This window comes from Balaenoptera physalus (genome assembly GCF_965194825.1).
Source record: "Balaenoptera physalus genome assembly, chromosome: 2".
Taxonomy (NCBI): domain Eukaryota; kingdom Metazoa; phylum Chordata; class Mammalia; order Artiodactyla; family Balaenopteridae; genus Balaenoptera; species Balaenoptera physalus.
The window spans coordinates 29,986,607-30,003,703 of NC_138883.1; the positions used below are offsets into that span (position 1 = coordinate 29,986,607).

General features: G+C 45.8%; 1 protein-coding gene across 1 annotated transcript in view; it reads right to left on the bottom strand.

The window, feature by feature from the left end:
* The window catches only part of RGS6 (regulator of G protein signaling 6), a 588,332-nt gene that overhangs the window by 8,073 nt on the left and 563,162 nt on the right, over positions 1 to 17,097 (bottom strand). The window contains exon 19 of the mRNA XM_082451965.1: positions 11,005 to 11,071. Coding sequence (XP_082308091.1) covers positions 11,005 to 11,071 — 67 coding nt within the window. The remainder of the gene's footprint in view (positions 1 to 11,004; positions 11,072 to 17,097) is intronic.

The following is a 17,097-nucleotide window of genomic DNA, read 5'->3' on the forward strand; positions in this document are numbered from 1 at the left end:
TTTTTCAACTCTAAGAAAGTAGAGACATCTGAGCTGCTGATGAGATTTGCTAATTTGCTCAGATGACCTAAGACCAAAGTTACAGATCTCAAGTCCACTAAGTCTAAACACATGCTATGAGGGGGATGGAAATCAACTGTGGTTGTCTCTAGGGGAGAGAGATGGAATTGACTGGAAAGGGGCATAAGGGAACTTTATAGGGTGATGGGTGTAGGTTACACTGGTGCATACATTAGTCAAATTCATTGAACCATACATTTCAGATCTATTCATTTTGCCATGTGTAATTATGTTTCAAAAGAAAAAAAAAGATTAGAAAAAAATCCAGCTATCACATCTCTGCTTTGAAATTTCCCACCCCTTACTCTTTTTTCAGTTGCTGTCCCAGCAACTTTGCCTTTTGGCTAAATTCAAAGCTTCCCCCTCCAGTATAGGAGAAACCCAGATTCCTCTGCTAGGGGAACTAGAACTTGCAACAGAACTAATTTGGAACATGATTTCTAGCCTCCATAGATCCAAACGGATCACCTTGTGGTGACACACAGGCATTTTTCATCCCTGCTAATGAAAAATGGTGTTTTGCTGAATAGCGCTCACCAGGTGACCTCAGCAGGCAAGAAGTGGGAGGTCCCAGAGAGAAGCTGTCCTTTCAAGGAGGCTGAAAGTTACCTGTGAGTAGATGATGCTCAGGTTCATAAATGATGAGTGTGTGTGGACTCACAGGACTGTAGGGGGCTTGCTGGGGAGAGCCGTCAGCCCTAGGAGCCAGGTAGAAAGGAAAGGTCCCAGCTTGGGTTTGTTGGGAGGGGGAGGAGCCAAGGACTCCAGCCAAGTCAGGACTGCCTGACTTCATCTGGTGACTTCCCTGGAGGTTGGTCCCCCTGGAGCCCCCTTCTCCACTGAGCAAAGCAAAAGGGATGATTTCAAAAGGAAGTGTAAGGTATTCTGTGGAATCTCCTTTCTCAATGATGTTTAAAATTGGAGAGTGCCATTTGCTTGGGAAAGTTTAGAGGGCTAGAAGCTCTGGCAGGGGATGGTAGGAAAACCCATCCTTGATAGAGAATAATTTGAAAACACTCCAACTCTCCTCTTTCATCATCAGCAAGATGGGCAGATGAGATGGGAACTAGCCAATGGTTACACATGGCTGATTCATGGCAGAGCTAGGCTGGAGCAGCATCCAGGAAGCAGAGGCTGCTTCTGGCTTTCTCACTCTTCAGGGATGGGGGAGGGGGTGAGGGGGGGGGTGGGTGCCCTGTGACAAGATCCATTCCTGAGGTCTGTATTACTCCTGGGTCCTTGCCAAGCTTTCTGATCTCTCTCAGGAGCTGAAGGGCATTTTATTTGGTACTGAAATATTCTCTTTATTTATTTGACTTTTTAAAAATAGGATACCACAGACATCCGAGACACAGCCGGGCCGGTGACTCGGCTGTGGGTGGTGCCCCGGAGTCTGGGGAGGCAGCAAGGGATGCAGGATGCTCTCCGAGGTCACCCCTGGGGAGAGCTGAGAGGCTGACACAGTCTTGGTGCTCCAGCCGGGTGTCAGGCCTGAGCCTCTGAGGTGGGAGAGCCAAGTTCAGGACATTGGTCGACCAGAGACCTCCCGGCCCCATGTAATATCAATCGGCAAGAGCTCTCCCAGAGACCTCCATCTCAATGCTAAGACCCAGCTCCACTCAACGACCAGCAAGCTACAGTGCTGGACACCCTATGCCAAACAACTAGCAAGACAGGAGCACAACCCCACCCATTAGCAGAGAGGCTGCGTAAAATCATAGTAAGTTCACAGACACCCCAAAAACACACCACCGGACACAGTCCTGCCCACCAGAGAGACAAGATCCAGCCTCATCCATCAGAACACAGGTACCAGTCCCCTCCACCAGGAAGCCTACACAACCCACTGAACCAGCCTTATCCACTGGGGGCAGACACCAAAAACAACGGGAACTATGAACCTGCAGCCTGCGAAAAGATGACCCCAAACACAGTAAGTTAAGGAAAATGAGAAGACAGAGAAACACACAGCAGATGAAGGAGCAAGGTAAAAACCCACCAGACCAAACAAATGAAGAGGAAATAGGCAGTCTACCTGAAAAAGAATTCAGAGTAATGATAGTAAAGATGATCCAAAATCTTGGAAGTAGAATGGAGAAAATACAAGAAACGTTTAACAAGGACCTAGAAGAACTAAAGAGCAAACAAACAGTGATGAACAACACAATAAATGAAATTAAAAATTCTCTAGAAGGGAGCAATAGCAGAATAACTGAGGCAGAAGAACAGATAAGTGACCTGGAAGATAAAATAGTGGAAATAACTACTGCAGAGCAGAATAAAGATAAAAGAATGAAAAGAATTGAGGACAGTCTCAGAGATCTCTGGGACAACATTAAACACACAAACATTCAAATTATAGGGGCCCCAGAAGAAGAAGAGAAAAAGAAAGGGATTGAGAAAATATTTGAAGAGATTATAGTTGAAAACTTCCTTAATATGGGAAAGGAAATAATCAAGTTCAGGAAGCACAGAGAGTCTCATACAGGATAAATCCAAGCAGAAACATGCCAAGACACATATTAATCAAACTATCAAAATTAAATAAAAAGAAAAAATACTAAAGCAGCAAGGGAAAAGCAACAAATAACATACAAGGGAATCCCCATAAGGTTAACAGCTGATCTTTCAGCAGAAACTCTGCAAGCCAGAAGGGAGTGGCAGGACATATTTCAAGTGATGAAAGGGAAAAAACTACAACCAAGATTACTCTACCCAGGGCTTCCCTGGTGGTGCAGTGGTTAAGAATCCGCCTGCCAGTGCAGGGGATATGGGTTCGAGTCCTGGTCCAGGAAGATCCCACATGACACAGAGCAGCTACGCCTGTGCGCCACAACTACTGAGCCTGTGTTCTAGAGCCTGTGCGCCACAACTACTGAGTCTGTGAGCCACAACTACTGAAACCCACACGCCTAGAGCCCGTGCTCCACAACAAGAGAAGCCACTGCAATGAGAAGCCCGTGCACTGCAACGAAGAGTAGCTCCCGCTTGCCACAGCTAAAGAAAACCCACTCACAGCAATGAAGACACAAGGCAGCCAAAAATAAATAAATAAATAAATAATTTAAAAAAAAAAAGCGATTACTCTACCCAGCAGGGATCTCATTCAGATTCGATGGAGAAATTAAAACCTTTACAGATAAGCAAAAGCTAAGAGAATTCAGCACCACCAAACCAGCTTTACAACAAATGCTGAAGGAACTTCTCTAGGCAGGAAACACAAGAGAAGGAAAAGACCTACAATAACAAACCCAAAACAATTAAGAAAATGGTAATAGGAACATACATATCGATAACTACCTTAAATGTAAATGGATTAAATGCTCCGACCAAAGACATAGACTGGCTGAATGGATAAAAACACAAGACCCATATATATGCTGTCTACAAGAGACCTACCTCAGACCTAGGGACACAAACAGACTGAAAGTGAGGGGATGGAAAAAGATATTCCATGCAAATGAAAATCAAAAGAAACCTGGAGTAGCAATTCTCATATCAGACAAAATGGACTTTAAAATAAAGACTATTGCAAGAGACAAAGAAGGACATGACATAATGATCAAGGGATCAATCCAAGAAGAAGATATAACAATTGTAAATATTTATGCACCCAACATAGGAGCATCTCAATACATAAGGCAAATACTAACAGCCATAAAAGGGGAAATCGACAATAACACAATCATAGTAGGAGACTTTAACACCTCACTTTCACCAATGGATGGATCATCCAAAATGAAAATAAATAAGGAAACACAAACTTTAAATGACACATTAAACAAGATGGAGTTAATTGATATTTATAGGACATTCCATCCAAAAACAACAGAATACAGTTTCTTCTCAAGTGCTCATGGAACATTCCCCAAGATAGATCATATCTTCAGTCACAAATCAAGCCTTGGTAAATTTAAGAAAATTGAAATCATATCAACTATCTTTTCCAACCACAGCACTATGAGACTAGATGTTTATTACAGGAAAAAATCTGTAAAAAATACAAACACATGGAGGCTAAACAATACATTACTAAATAACCAAGAGATCACTGAAGAAATCAAAGAGGAAATCAAAAAAATACCTAGAAAGAAATGACAATGAAAACACGATGACCCAAAACCTATGGGATGCAGCAAGCGCAGTTCTAAGAGGGAAGTTAATAGCAATACAATCCTACCTCAAGAAACAAGAAACATCTCAACGCAACAACCTAACTTTACACCTAAAGCAATTAGAGAAAGAAGAACAAAAAAACCCAAAGTTAGCAGAAGGAAAGAAATCATAAAGATCAGATCAGAAATAAATGAAAAAGAAATGAAGGAAACGATAGCAAAGATCAATAAAACTAAAAGCTGGTTCTTTGAGAATATAAACAAAATTGATAAACCATTAGCCAGACTCATCAAGAAAGAAAGGGAGAAGACTCAAATCAATAGAATTAGAAATGAAAAAGGAGAAGTAACAGCTGACACTGCAGAAATACGATGGATCATGAGAGATTACTACAAGCAACTATATGCCAATAAAATGGAAACCTGGAAGAAATGGACTAATTCTTAGAAAAGCACAACCTTCCGAGACTGCACCAGGAAGAAATAGCAAATATAAACAGACCAATCACAAGCACTGAAATTGAAACTGTGATTAAAAATCTTCCAACAAACAAAAGCCCAGGAGCAGATGGCTTCACAGGTGAATTCTATCAAATATTTAGAGAAGAGCTAACACCCATCCTTCGCAAACTCTTCCAAAATATAGCAGAGGGAGGGACACTCCCAAACTCATTCTATGAGGCCACTATCACCCTGATACCAAAACCAGACAAAGATGTCACAAAAAAAGAAAACTACAGGCCAATACCACTGATGAACATAGATGCAAAAATCCTCAACAAAATACTAGCAAACAGAATCCAACAGCACATTAAAAGTATCATACACCATGATCAAGTGGGGTTTATCCCAGGAATGCAAGGATTCTTCAATATATGCAAATCAATGTAATACACCATATTAACAAATTGAAGGAGAAAAACCATATGATCATCTCAATAGATGCGGAAGAAATTTTTGACAAAATTCAACACCCATTTATGATAAAAACCCTACAGAAAGTAGGCATAGAGGGAACTTACCTCAACATAATAAAGGCCATCATTCTCAATGGTGAGAAACTGAAACCATTTCCACCAAGATCAGGAACAAGACAAGGTTGCCCACTCTCACCACTATTATTCAACATAGTTTTGGACGTTTTAGCCACAGCAATCAGAGAAGAAAAAGAAATAAAAGGAATCCAAATTGGAAAAGAAGAAGTAAAACTGTCACTGTTTGCAGATGACATGATACTATACATAGAGAATCCTAAAGATGTTACCAGAAAACTACTACAGCTAATCAATGAATTTGGTAAAGTAGCAGGACACAAAATTAATGCACAGAAATGTCTTGCATTCCTATACACTAATGAAAAAACTGAAAGAGAAATTAAGGAAACACTCCCATTTACCATTGCAACAAAAAGAATAAATTACCTAGGAATAAACCTACCTAAGGAGACAAAAACCTGTATGCAGAAAACTATAACACACTGATGAAAGAAATTAAGGATGATACAAACAGATGGAGAGATATACCATGTTCTTGGATTGGAAGAATCAACATGGTGAAAATGACTATACTACCCAAAGCAATCTACAGATTCAATGCAATCCCTATCAAACTACCAATGGCATTTTTCACAGAACTAGACCAAAAATTTCACAATTTGTGTGGAAACACAAAAGACCCCAAATAGCAAAAGCAATCTTGAGAAAGAAAAACGGAGCTGGAGGAATCAGGCTCCCTGACTTCAGACTATACTACAAAGCTACAAGACAGTATGGTATACAGCTAATTCACTTTGTTATAAAGCAGAAAGTAACACACCATTGTAAAGCAATTATACTCCAATAAAGATGTTAAAAAAAAAAAAAGACAGTATGGCACTGGCAGAAAGACAGAAATATAGATCAATGGAACAGGATAGAAAGCCCAGAGATAAACCCATGCACATATGGTCACCTTATCTTTGATAAAGGAGGCAAAAATATACAATGGAGAAAAGACAGTCTCTCCAATAAGTGGTGCTGGGAAAACTGGACAGCTACATGTAAAAGAATGAAGTTAGAAGACTCCCTAACACCATACACAAAAATAAACTCAAAATGGACTAAAGATCTAAATGTAAGGCCAGACACTATCAAACTCTTAGAGGAAAACATAGGCAGAACGCTCTATGACATAAATCGCAGCAAGACCTTTTTGGACCCACCTCCTAGAGAAATGGAAATAAAAACAAAAATAAACAATGAACCCTAACAAACAATGGGACCTAATGAAACTTAAAAGCTTTTGCACGGCAAAGGAAACCATAAACAAGATGAAAAGACAACCCTCAGAATGGGAGAAAATATTTGCAAATGAAGCAACTGACAAAGGATGAATCTCCAAAATATACAAGCAGCTCATGCAGCTCAATATCAAAAAAACAAACAACCCAATCCAAAAATGGGCAGAAGACCTAAATAGACATTTCTCCAAAGAAGACATACAGATTGCTAACAAACACATGAAAGGATGCTGAACATCACTAATCATTAGAGAAATGCAAATCAAAACTACAATGAGGTATCACCTCACACTGGTCAGGATGGCCATCATCAAAAAATCTACAAACAATAAATGCTGGAGAGGGTGTGGGCAAAACGGAACCCTCTTGCACTGTTGGTGGGAATGTAAATTTATACAGCTGCTATGGAGAACAGTATGGAGGTTACTTAAAAAACTAAAAATAGAACTACCATATGACCCAGTAATCCCACTACTGGGCAAATACCCTGAGAAAACCATAATTCAAAAAGAGTCATGTACCACAATGTTCATTGTAGCACTATTTACAATAGGCAGGATATGGAAGCAACCTAAGTGTCTATCAACAGATGAATGGATAAAGAAGATGTGGCACAAATATACAATGGAATATTATTCAGCCATAAAAAGAAATGAAATTGAGTTATTTGTAGTGAGGTGGATGGACCTAGAGTCTGTCATACAGAGTGAAGTAAGTCAGAAAGAGAAAAATGAATACCGTATGCTAACACATATATATGGAATCTAAAGAAAAAAAAAAGGTTCTGAAGAACCTAGGGGCAGGACAGGAATAAAGACACAGATGTAGATAATGGACTTGAGGACATGGGGAGGGGGAAGGGTAAGCTGGGACGAAGTGAGAGAGTGGCATGGACATATATACACTACAAAATGTAAAATAGATAGCTAGTGGGAAGCAGCCGCATAGCACAGGGAGATCAGCTCGGTGCTTTGTGACCATCTAGAGGGGTGGGATAGGGAGGGTGGGAGGGAGGCGCAAGAGGGAGGGGATATGGGGATATATTTATATGTATAGCTGATTCACTTTGTTATACAGCAGAAACTAACACACCATTGTAAAGCAATTATACTCCAATAAAGATGTTAAAAAAAAAATAGGGTACCACAAACATAAAACAAAGCCTCCCCCCACCTCCAAATCAAGAGGTGAAAATTGAATTATATTTAAAAAAAGCTCTCTGGATGAAGACTTAACATACATTAAACCTATGTAAAAAGTAAGTAACATGGTCAAAATATAAACAATGGATTCTTTTGCAACAGCCCACCATATTATGTACAGTAACATCAGGTTTTTCCACGTCAATGGTGGGTCTATGGAACCTGCGTGCAGTCGTGTCTGCCGAGAGCAATTCCCACAAAATGTTACTGGGATCATTAGCAGGTCCAGACACCTGACTCTAGCCTGGCAACTAGCAGTGCTTTTTTTTTTTTTTTTTTACTTAAATTTTTTTTTTAATTTAGAAAAGTTGAGTTGTCAGCCCTCCTATCTGAACTAAATGTGAGAGGACCAACCTATATCCCCTATCTCCAGGGATTTTCTCTTTGAATTTCTTGTTCCTGCCCAATGGGGTGGCATCGTTATCTCACGCACCCTCCCTTCTCAAGTGCCCTCCTCTTCGACTCAACCAGACTTTGATGGCGGCAGTGTGGGAACGGTCCCCTTACCAGGGACACAGGTTAGCTGCTGAGGAAAGTTACTAACGGCCACCCATTGATTGAGCATAGAGCAGCTGTTGTGTGTCAAGCGCACTAGACATTTGAGAGACACCTGTGCTAATGTCCACAGCATCCTTGCCAGTTAGGTATTCCTTTAACCCTGACTGGACACATGAGGTTGAACCACTAGCCTGAGTGCACACTGCTGGTCAGTGGCCTTCATGGCCCGTCCACCTTCTCCCCTGTACATGACTGTCACTCTCAAGGAAGGAGGCAGGTGGAAAAGCTCAGGACTAAGGACTCCTCCACATCTACCCACACCAGGCTATCTCTCTGGGCAGTGCAGGGTGATTTTCTTAACCTCACTGAGAAAGATGCTTCAGCTCTTGGGCACACTTGAGACCATCCCAGGCATTTCTGTTCTGGCTGGGGACTCCTGGGAAGGAAAAGCTGCTACCTTTTGGCTGGCAAGCCTGGCAAAGTGGGACTTTGGCTGTTGTGTTGAGCTGAGGTGCACGTCAACGCCGCTTGGCACTCATGGGTTTAAAACGGTGGCTACTGGACCGGCCAGTGAAGCTGCCACTTCTGTTTGTGGCCCTGTGTTATTGGTGCCAATGCCTCTGGGATCTCCATAGCAACAGTCCCAGGGAGGAGAGAAGCAGGTGTGATGTTTACCTTCCTGAGGAGGGGCAGGTGGACGCTTTACTCCAGTTAGAACCAACCCCAATTAGAACCACGTGCCTAAATCGAGCTGGCTGGGGAAGCCCTCCCCGGCTGCTCTTCCTGGCACTTCTGCCTCCTGCCCCCTCATCGTGCTCGTCACTTATGGGGCTCTTTGCAAAGTGTGACCTCTACCTGTTAGTTTTGGTGGGTGATGGGAGACCTTCCTCCATGGTCCCCAGCTGTGCAGGGACAAATCTGGAACCCGGCAGGCATGTGGGATGCCGGGAGTGACAAGGGCTCAGCAGCTGTGCCCGACACTGGTGGCACAATGCCCAGTCCCCAACTCCCCAGTCTCCTGTCCAAGTTGTGCATTTCCATTTTCCCTGCTGCTTTTTTCACCTCATGCAGGAGAAATGCCCCCCTTTTATTACCGATCTCTTATCTCCTTCCTCTCGTTCTGACTGAAAAACCCTGGTGCTCTTTCTACACTCAGCCTGCAGCAAGGTCTTGGTGGACACAGGGGTGGAGTGGAGGTGGGCATTCTGTTCACAAGGCCCCTTGATGGCACGCCTTCCTTAGCCCATGCTGTGCTGGCCTCTTCCTCGCCTCCTCCTCCTTCTCCTTAAATGTACTTTGGCATCTCTGCGCTGGTTCACCCCAAATTAGGCAAGGGCCCAAAGACTCAAGGAAACAGGGACGTGGTTGAGTTGCTATCGGCAACAACTTGATGCTACTTTTTTTCCAACTAGGAAGTTCAGGTGCCCCTTGACTATGGCGACAGGGGAGAGCGCTGCTGAAGTTTAGTGGATGAGACAGCCGGAGGGGTCACTTGCTCAGCAGTGTGTGATCCTTCTCAGGACCCAGGAGGACTCTAATCCCACCCTCCTAAGGGCACTTCTCATCTCCTGCGAACATGTTCGCCCAGAACACATCCATGGCTTGGGGTCCTTGGTTAAGCCAGCTGCCAAGGCAGAGTTTCGAGGGCACAGGCTGCCAACATGCTGACTGTCCCCACCGCCCTAAAGCATAATCTTTCCGTGAATGTCCAAGTCCATTTGGATACACATTCAAAGAGGGCTGGCTCATTTCTCTTTCCTCCCTACTCTCAGGAATGCAGTTTGGCGGGCATTTATCAGACATGTATTTCTAACCTGAAAAAGTACAGCAGGGGACAGGTCAAGCAGCATTTTTCAAGACATCTCTGGACAGAAACATGGGCTGATGGAATTCCTAGCCACAGAGACCCTTCTTACTTCCCTACAAACCCTTTTCACGTCTCTGCAATGCTCTCCATCCCAGTGACACAGGGGATGCACGGTTCCCTAGCCCTCTTCTCCCCTGCTGGTCTAGCAGGTAGAAAGGTGAGATTTCCAAGTTTCCCGCAGGACTTGGCCCTGGACCACAGAGGAAGAGTAATGGAAGCTGTAAGTGGGAGACTAAGCCTCAGGTTGCTGCTGTTAGATCGAAAAGCATCTTCAAAGGTAGAGGGCATTTCTGCTAGGGGTCCAGGAGAAGTGAGTTACAGGATCAATACCTAAAGACATTATTTGTACATTGCCTCTGGGACAAGGCACTCATCTCCGTGTCATTTCTAGACCCCTCCCCTCAGCTTCTTGTTTCTTAGGAAGAAAAAACTATGGGTGTAAAAAAAGAGGCAGGAAAAATGGGCACACTAAAAAATGGGTGCCACTGGGCTTCCCTGGTGGCGCAGTGGTTGAGAGTCTGCCTGCCAATGCAGGGGACGCGGGTTCAAGCCCTGGTCTGGGAAGATCCCACATGCCGCGGAGTGACTAGGCCCGTGAGCCACAACTACTGAGCCTGCGCGTCTGGAGCCTGTGCTCCGCAACAAGAGAGGCCGCGATGGTGAGGGGCCTGCACACCGCGATGAAGAGTGGCCCCCACTTGCCACGACTAGAGAAAGGCCTCGCACAGAAACGAAGACCCAACACAGCCATAAATAAATTAAAAAAAAAAAAATGTTCCCACTGGATTTCTCCAGTTTGGGTTACTTTAAAAAAAAAAAAAAAATGGGTGCCACTGACTGTGAATGGAACTAGGGTGTGAGAACAGGAGGGGTGGGCAGAGATGAGGCCACGGACAAACAGATCATCTCTTCCGGATTTGGAGCACCTTCTGGGCAGAAGGATCCCAAAGAAGGTTAGAGAGTTCGGACGCCGGGATCACTCACCCACTGCTGGAAGGAAGCCACCTCGGGGGTGAAATGCAGCGGCCATTCTGACTCTGCGCCAGCAGCACTAGGCAATTGTGTTTTTAGGAAGGGAAGTGAAGAATAACTTATCCAGCTGAAACCGTGAAGACCTGTGGCTTTAGGGGAGCCCCTGCCCAGACACGCACACAGCAGCAGCGGGCAGGCGGTCCATGCACAGAGGCACATGCAGGTCTGCAGCGTATGTTACACACGTACCATACACCGAACACGGAGGCGTGTATCAGGCAGGTAGCACATGCACCTGTGTATGCAGCTGTGCACACGCTCATGTGAGTGTTTACACCACAGGCACTTGCAAAAGCATCTCATGCAAGGTTCATGAGCAACCACGTGATTGGCTGTAGAGCTTTACATCAGGCTCCTAAGATGCCAATCTTTGACAGACACTGCAAACTTCAAGCATTTACCTTAAGATACATATATAAACCTGACTTTCCCCAGGAAAAAGCCATTCGTGTCAGTGGAAATGGCCTCTCTGCTTCTGTTTCTGTCAATATTGCAAGCCAGTGGGAGTGTGCCGCCCAGGGGGCTGGTTTCCGAGGGATTTCAAAGCATCCCCTGCCACTTGGTTCTGACTCCTCCAACCATCCCACTTTGTAGCACGCAGTTAAAAAGCAGGAGCCTCTGTTTATCTGGCAGATGGAGCAACCAGACTTGGTGAGGCTGTACTGCTCAGGGTGGCTCCAGGCAGGCAGACAGCTGCCAGGTGAGGGTTTCTGGGAATGAGCCTTCTGCTGTGCAGAGCGCTACATCTGCAGGATTGGATTTCATGCTCTTATAGGGGAGAACCATCTCCGATCTGTGTCTGGAAGCAGGAGGCATCTTAGGGTCCTGCACCTCAGGAGTCAGGGCAAATGCCAGATCCTGACAACGTAGGCAGTGTTCCCTTGGTGGCCCTCCCCACATCCTGGCACCGCACTGCTACAAGCCCCTAGCTCCTACAGCTTCCTGGGAAGTGCACAGGGGCCCAGAGAAAGAGACCACAGGGCAGAAGCTGGCGTGCTGGGTACCACAGTCCCTCCATTCCTAGGGAAAACAGAGAAACTGGCTCTCTGAGTTGACTTTAAAAATAAGACAATAATAATAGCTACCATTTATCGAGTAGAGTCATGTGCCGGTTGCTGTAATAAACGAATGTGCTTTGCACACATTGTCGTATTTGAGATACGCGTGTCACCATCCTCAACTGCAAAATAAATACAATAATACCTACCTTGCAGGACGTGGTTGGAAATCAGATAAGGTAATAAGAGCTAATGGGCTGCAGGTAACATCATAATAATGAAAATAATAATACAAAGAGTTAGTTATACTTAAGCATATATACTGCAAACACTATGCTAAGCACTTTATGTATTCTTTCCCTCTTAATCATTTACTCTTATCTTTTTTACAGATGAGGAAACTGAGGCTTGGAGCCTGAAACACACAGTTAAGTGGTGGAGCTGGAGGAGAACCGAAGTCCCTCTCAGGCCAAGTTCTGCATGACACGGATGCCCACAGTGTGACAACGTGAGCGCCCGACATGGCAGCTGTTCTTGTTATGCCCTCATTTAGTGCCAACATCCACCCAGGGCAGCAGACATCATTGTACCCATCGGGCAAGTGAGTGGCTTGCCCAGGGTCTTATACCAACTTCAGGTGGAGAAATAGGATTCAACGGGGGCTGCCCATCCCTAACCCTGAACCCATTCTCTACATTCTGGTGGCCCCTAAAGGGATGTTGTTCTCAGGGGGCGGAGCCAGCAGGTCATCTTCAGTAGGGGATGAGAATGCAGTTGGGGGGAAATATCACTGCCAGGTTTTTGACATTTAACCTCTCATAGGTAGTGCTTGTTCAGTCACACCCAGATAGCTGGCTGAGGAGCAGTGAGGACAGCTCAGGGCAGGACGAGGGGCCAGTTGGAGCCTCTCAAAACAAACTCCTGCCAGGGCAAGATGCACGTCGCTGTGCAGTCCTCCGTGCAGTCCTGGGGAGGATGGAAAGAAAGGGGACCCTGGCATCAAACCTACACAAAGCTGCTGAAGGGCAAGCTGGGGGCTCTAGTGGCCACCACCCCAGCCGCACGCCTTCCTGGTGATCCTTCTCATAACGTCCTACACATCTAGAAACGATTCAGCAACGCTATGATTGGGGGCTAGCAAATGATGGGCTCTGAAGCTGTGTCATTACCAAGGAAACCGCCCTTGAGGATATGACCACAGGATGGTGACCACTCACAAATACTAATGGTTGAATCCTTTACATATTTAGAATTATGGATACCCTGGAACCTTCCAGGATCATTCAGGACAGAGAAGCCATCAGAATTTCCCCTCTCCTTTTGCTGCAGCTTACAAGGTTGAGTTGAGTTTTGTACTGGTTGCTCCAACCCCATTTCCCAACTTAGTATGCTAGGATGGAAAGGGCAGGCCCTCTACCCTTACTTGATGGTCTGTCTTTTCCCATTAGGTGTGGGGATTTGGATGCACCGTGCTCTTGGTACAAATGAGAAAGGCCAGGGGCATGGTGTAAAACAGTTCTCCAGCCCTGTGAAAAAGCAGGGGCACCCCCCTGGATCCCCATACCTCTCTCTCCCCTACCTCTTACACCCAGGCATCAATCACGCCCACCAGAGTTTTAAAGGCCTGTATGAGGGAACACAGTAACAATCAACTCTGACTGGGCTTTCTTTAGCTTCAAAAAATGTCTTATTAAAACTTTGCTGACTTTATCGGGATCGCCATGTTTAATGAGAGGCCTCAAAGGATTTGAAAGCAAAAGATGAGGAGAGGAAAAAAGCCATAAGCTGTAATCACCATAATTATACAATCCCATGATGAGTTGAAAGCAACCCTGGCAATGCCCGAGAGAGGAGGGAGTGTCATCTGCAATCAGGTTGGTCCTCGGGACAGCTGGAAAGAATGTGACACGAGAGCCCTTCCCTTCCCCTGAGTTGGGCTGAAGATGAGTCCTCACGGAAGGGCCCAGGAGGAGGGGGCCCACGAGCGCAGTTTCCCCAGGGTCTAAGGTATCAGGGGGCGTGTTCTGTTCCTGGCCAGGCTGAGACAGTTTGGGTGCCAGCTTGTCCGCCTGGAAGCTGCACTGGCATCAGGTAAAAGGCAACTGGCTTGATCATCTTTTCTGCTTTCAACAAAACACCCTTTCTGGATGGAAATGATGTCAGGCCAAGCTTTCTCCAGCATAAGGCAGGGCACCCCACACACGCCAACCCTGGCTGTGTTCAGTCTCCCTAAGCCAACGGGCACTGGTATCCTCCACGCACTGACTTCCTCCTGGGCATTCAGGGGAGAGAGGCCTGTTGCCCAGGGCTCAGCTGCAGCAGCAGCGACCGGCTTATAAAACCAAAAACAAAAGGCAAGGATGACAAGTGAAGGGCAGCAATTCCACTTCTTGACAGTGGCCTTGCTTTGACTTTATCGTCGTCTGGCTTTTCTCCCTCAAGGTAAAATCTAATCTCCTCCGGATCCCTCTCCTCCAGTCTCAGCAAACTCCCTCCATGTGATCTGTCCTCCTTTTCCGTAGCTAATTTATAAACCATATGATAAAATGCAGTATTTCACAAATATTTAATGCATCTGAGGATTCCATTTGGAAGAGGTGATGGAATCCAGAGCAGAAACCTGCTCTACAATATCCTTGGCCATTCAGCTTCTGAATGTTTCCAGGGAGCTCCTTTTTCCTTGGGGTGACATATTCCATCATTGGGAAGTTGCTATTGTTAGAATATTCTTAGAATGAGTGACCATCCCCATGTCTTCTACGCATTTGTTCTAGCTTTGTCTGGAACAATCCAGAAATGTCCACTCACTCTGGGAGACAAACACACATATAGCTCCAGATGGTTATTGAATCTCTTTAGGGGCAGGACACCTTTATCTCCTTCAGTCTCATCTGACATGGCTTCCAGAGTCCCCAGCTATTCTCTTCTGAATTTTCTCTAGTTTGTTGAAGTTCCTGATAAAATGCAGGGGGCTTAGAACCAAGATTCAACACAGTCTAGAGCAACACAGAGAGCAGTGGAGCACTTCTTTTCTGACTGTTCCACTTTTGTTATTACAACCTAAATTTGCTTAAAAAAAAAAAGTGATCGCATCCTGCTTTTGCTTCTATCAAGCTTGTAATCAATTGCAACCCCAGAATTTTTTAAACTTGAATTACAGTGAAGGCTAGGAATGCCACCCTGTAGTTGTGAGACTGAATTTTTTTTAACGTAAATTTTATCTGGTTAAATTATACCTGGTTGTTTGGACCCATCATTCTACCTGAAGGAGATGGTTTTACGATAATTCCATTACCTATCAAATGAGCAGTACCTTCCAGGTTTCCATCTTTGAGTATGACTGACATGTTTGTCTCTCCATCTGAGTCATCAAAAAGGGTGTGGATAGGACAGGGCTATGGCTGGACCCTTGTGGCCACAACTAGAAACTGCATTTCCCACGGACATAGATCTATTAATTCACCATCTTATCAGCCATTAAGATGCGATGAATATACTTGCTTTCCCTAATTATGGGCAAACATAGAGGCAGCGGAGGTGGAGGGGGTACAGGGGACAGGAACTGATATTATTTTCAACGTTATTGCACTAGTATCTGGTCACAAATAAATATTTTCTGGAGCAAGGGATGTAGTTATGATGGTCATCCATCTACAGTAAGCCAGGCTTGCAAGGAGGGTGTGGAAAGTTCCTGCAAATGTTACACCAATGAGGCCCATTCTTGTCTGGGGCTGTGGTGCCATCGCTTAGGCCAAAATGAATTGATCTTGACCAGCGGGTGTGGCAGAACTCTTGCCATTTGGATGCTGCCACTGCCTGGGTAGCTATACACTCCCAACCCCGTCCCACCTTCCCATCTGTCAGGCAGCCAGCAAACAAACACTCAAGGGTCTTTCTCTCATTGGCCTTCAGGTAACATCACTGAACTGACGATCCCACTTCTCCAAGCTCTTTTCAGCTCCCCTGCGGTGTCCCAGTCAGCATTCTGCTTCATAGCAACATTTTAGAGATTGTTCCTTCCTATGGATTTGTATCCTGCCCTCCTTCCAGAATACCATGGTTCCCAAACTCGATGTGAACCAAAGATACTCATTTGCTGCTCAGAAACAGGGGAGACTCCCGCGTTGCTTTCACCAGGAGCTCATTCTGGGGGAATGCCGTGGCCGGCTTACTTCTCAGCCTTCGAAGTCCTTAGACCTTGAGCTCTCTGACTTCTAACCATCCAGTTTGGACACAGGCAGAGTTGGGTCTCTTCTCCCTGACCTTTACATTGGCAGCTTTGTCTCCTTCCTAGGTTCCTGCTATTCCAAAGCCTGACTGATGCCTGGAGGTTTCTCTCCTGCCCCTTGCGTGGTACCGCTGCTCCCCTGGCAGGTCCGAGGCGGATTCTGTCCTCTGGAGAAGCGGGCGTCCTGTCCCCTGCGTGGCCTACACTCCCCGCCGTTCATCCCAGCTGAGGGCCCTGTGGTCGGTCACCTTCACCCTCTGCCTTCTCCCTGGACAGATGGGAGCCCATGGCCGTTCTCACGTGGCTGCCTGGGGACAGGAGCCAGAAATCTGACGGTACAAGCAACAGGGAACGGGCTGAAATCCCACAGCCCCATCAGCCACTTCTAAAGGGAGAGATCCTTCTAGAAGGACGTCTTTCCTGAGTGGGGGGTAGGAGGAAGGCTCTGTTACGGCAAAGGGCTGCAGGTCCGCTCCCGAAATAGCTTCCCACCTGGCACATCCATCCACAGTGTGCCCCCAGCCTGCCTCGCGGGAGACTGGCAGGGATGCGATTTGGATCGGAATCAGTGTCTGTAAACACACAGCTGTGCCTTTCTGCCTCACGGGAGTTTTTCACTTGACTGCTCGGCACACTGGGGTCTGGGGAAGGCAGGAGAAGCCCGGGGTGGGGGAGAGGGAGGGCCGGCCAGAGGAGGAGGGCGCAGTTTTGCAGAGCCTAGCTGGCCCCCGGGTCGGGAGGCTGGGTCACTGCCGCACTGAGCGGGCACTCCGCGGGGAGGGCGCTTTTGGCTGCTTTTGTTTGACAGGTTGAACCATC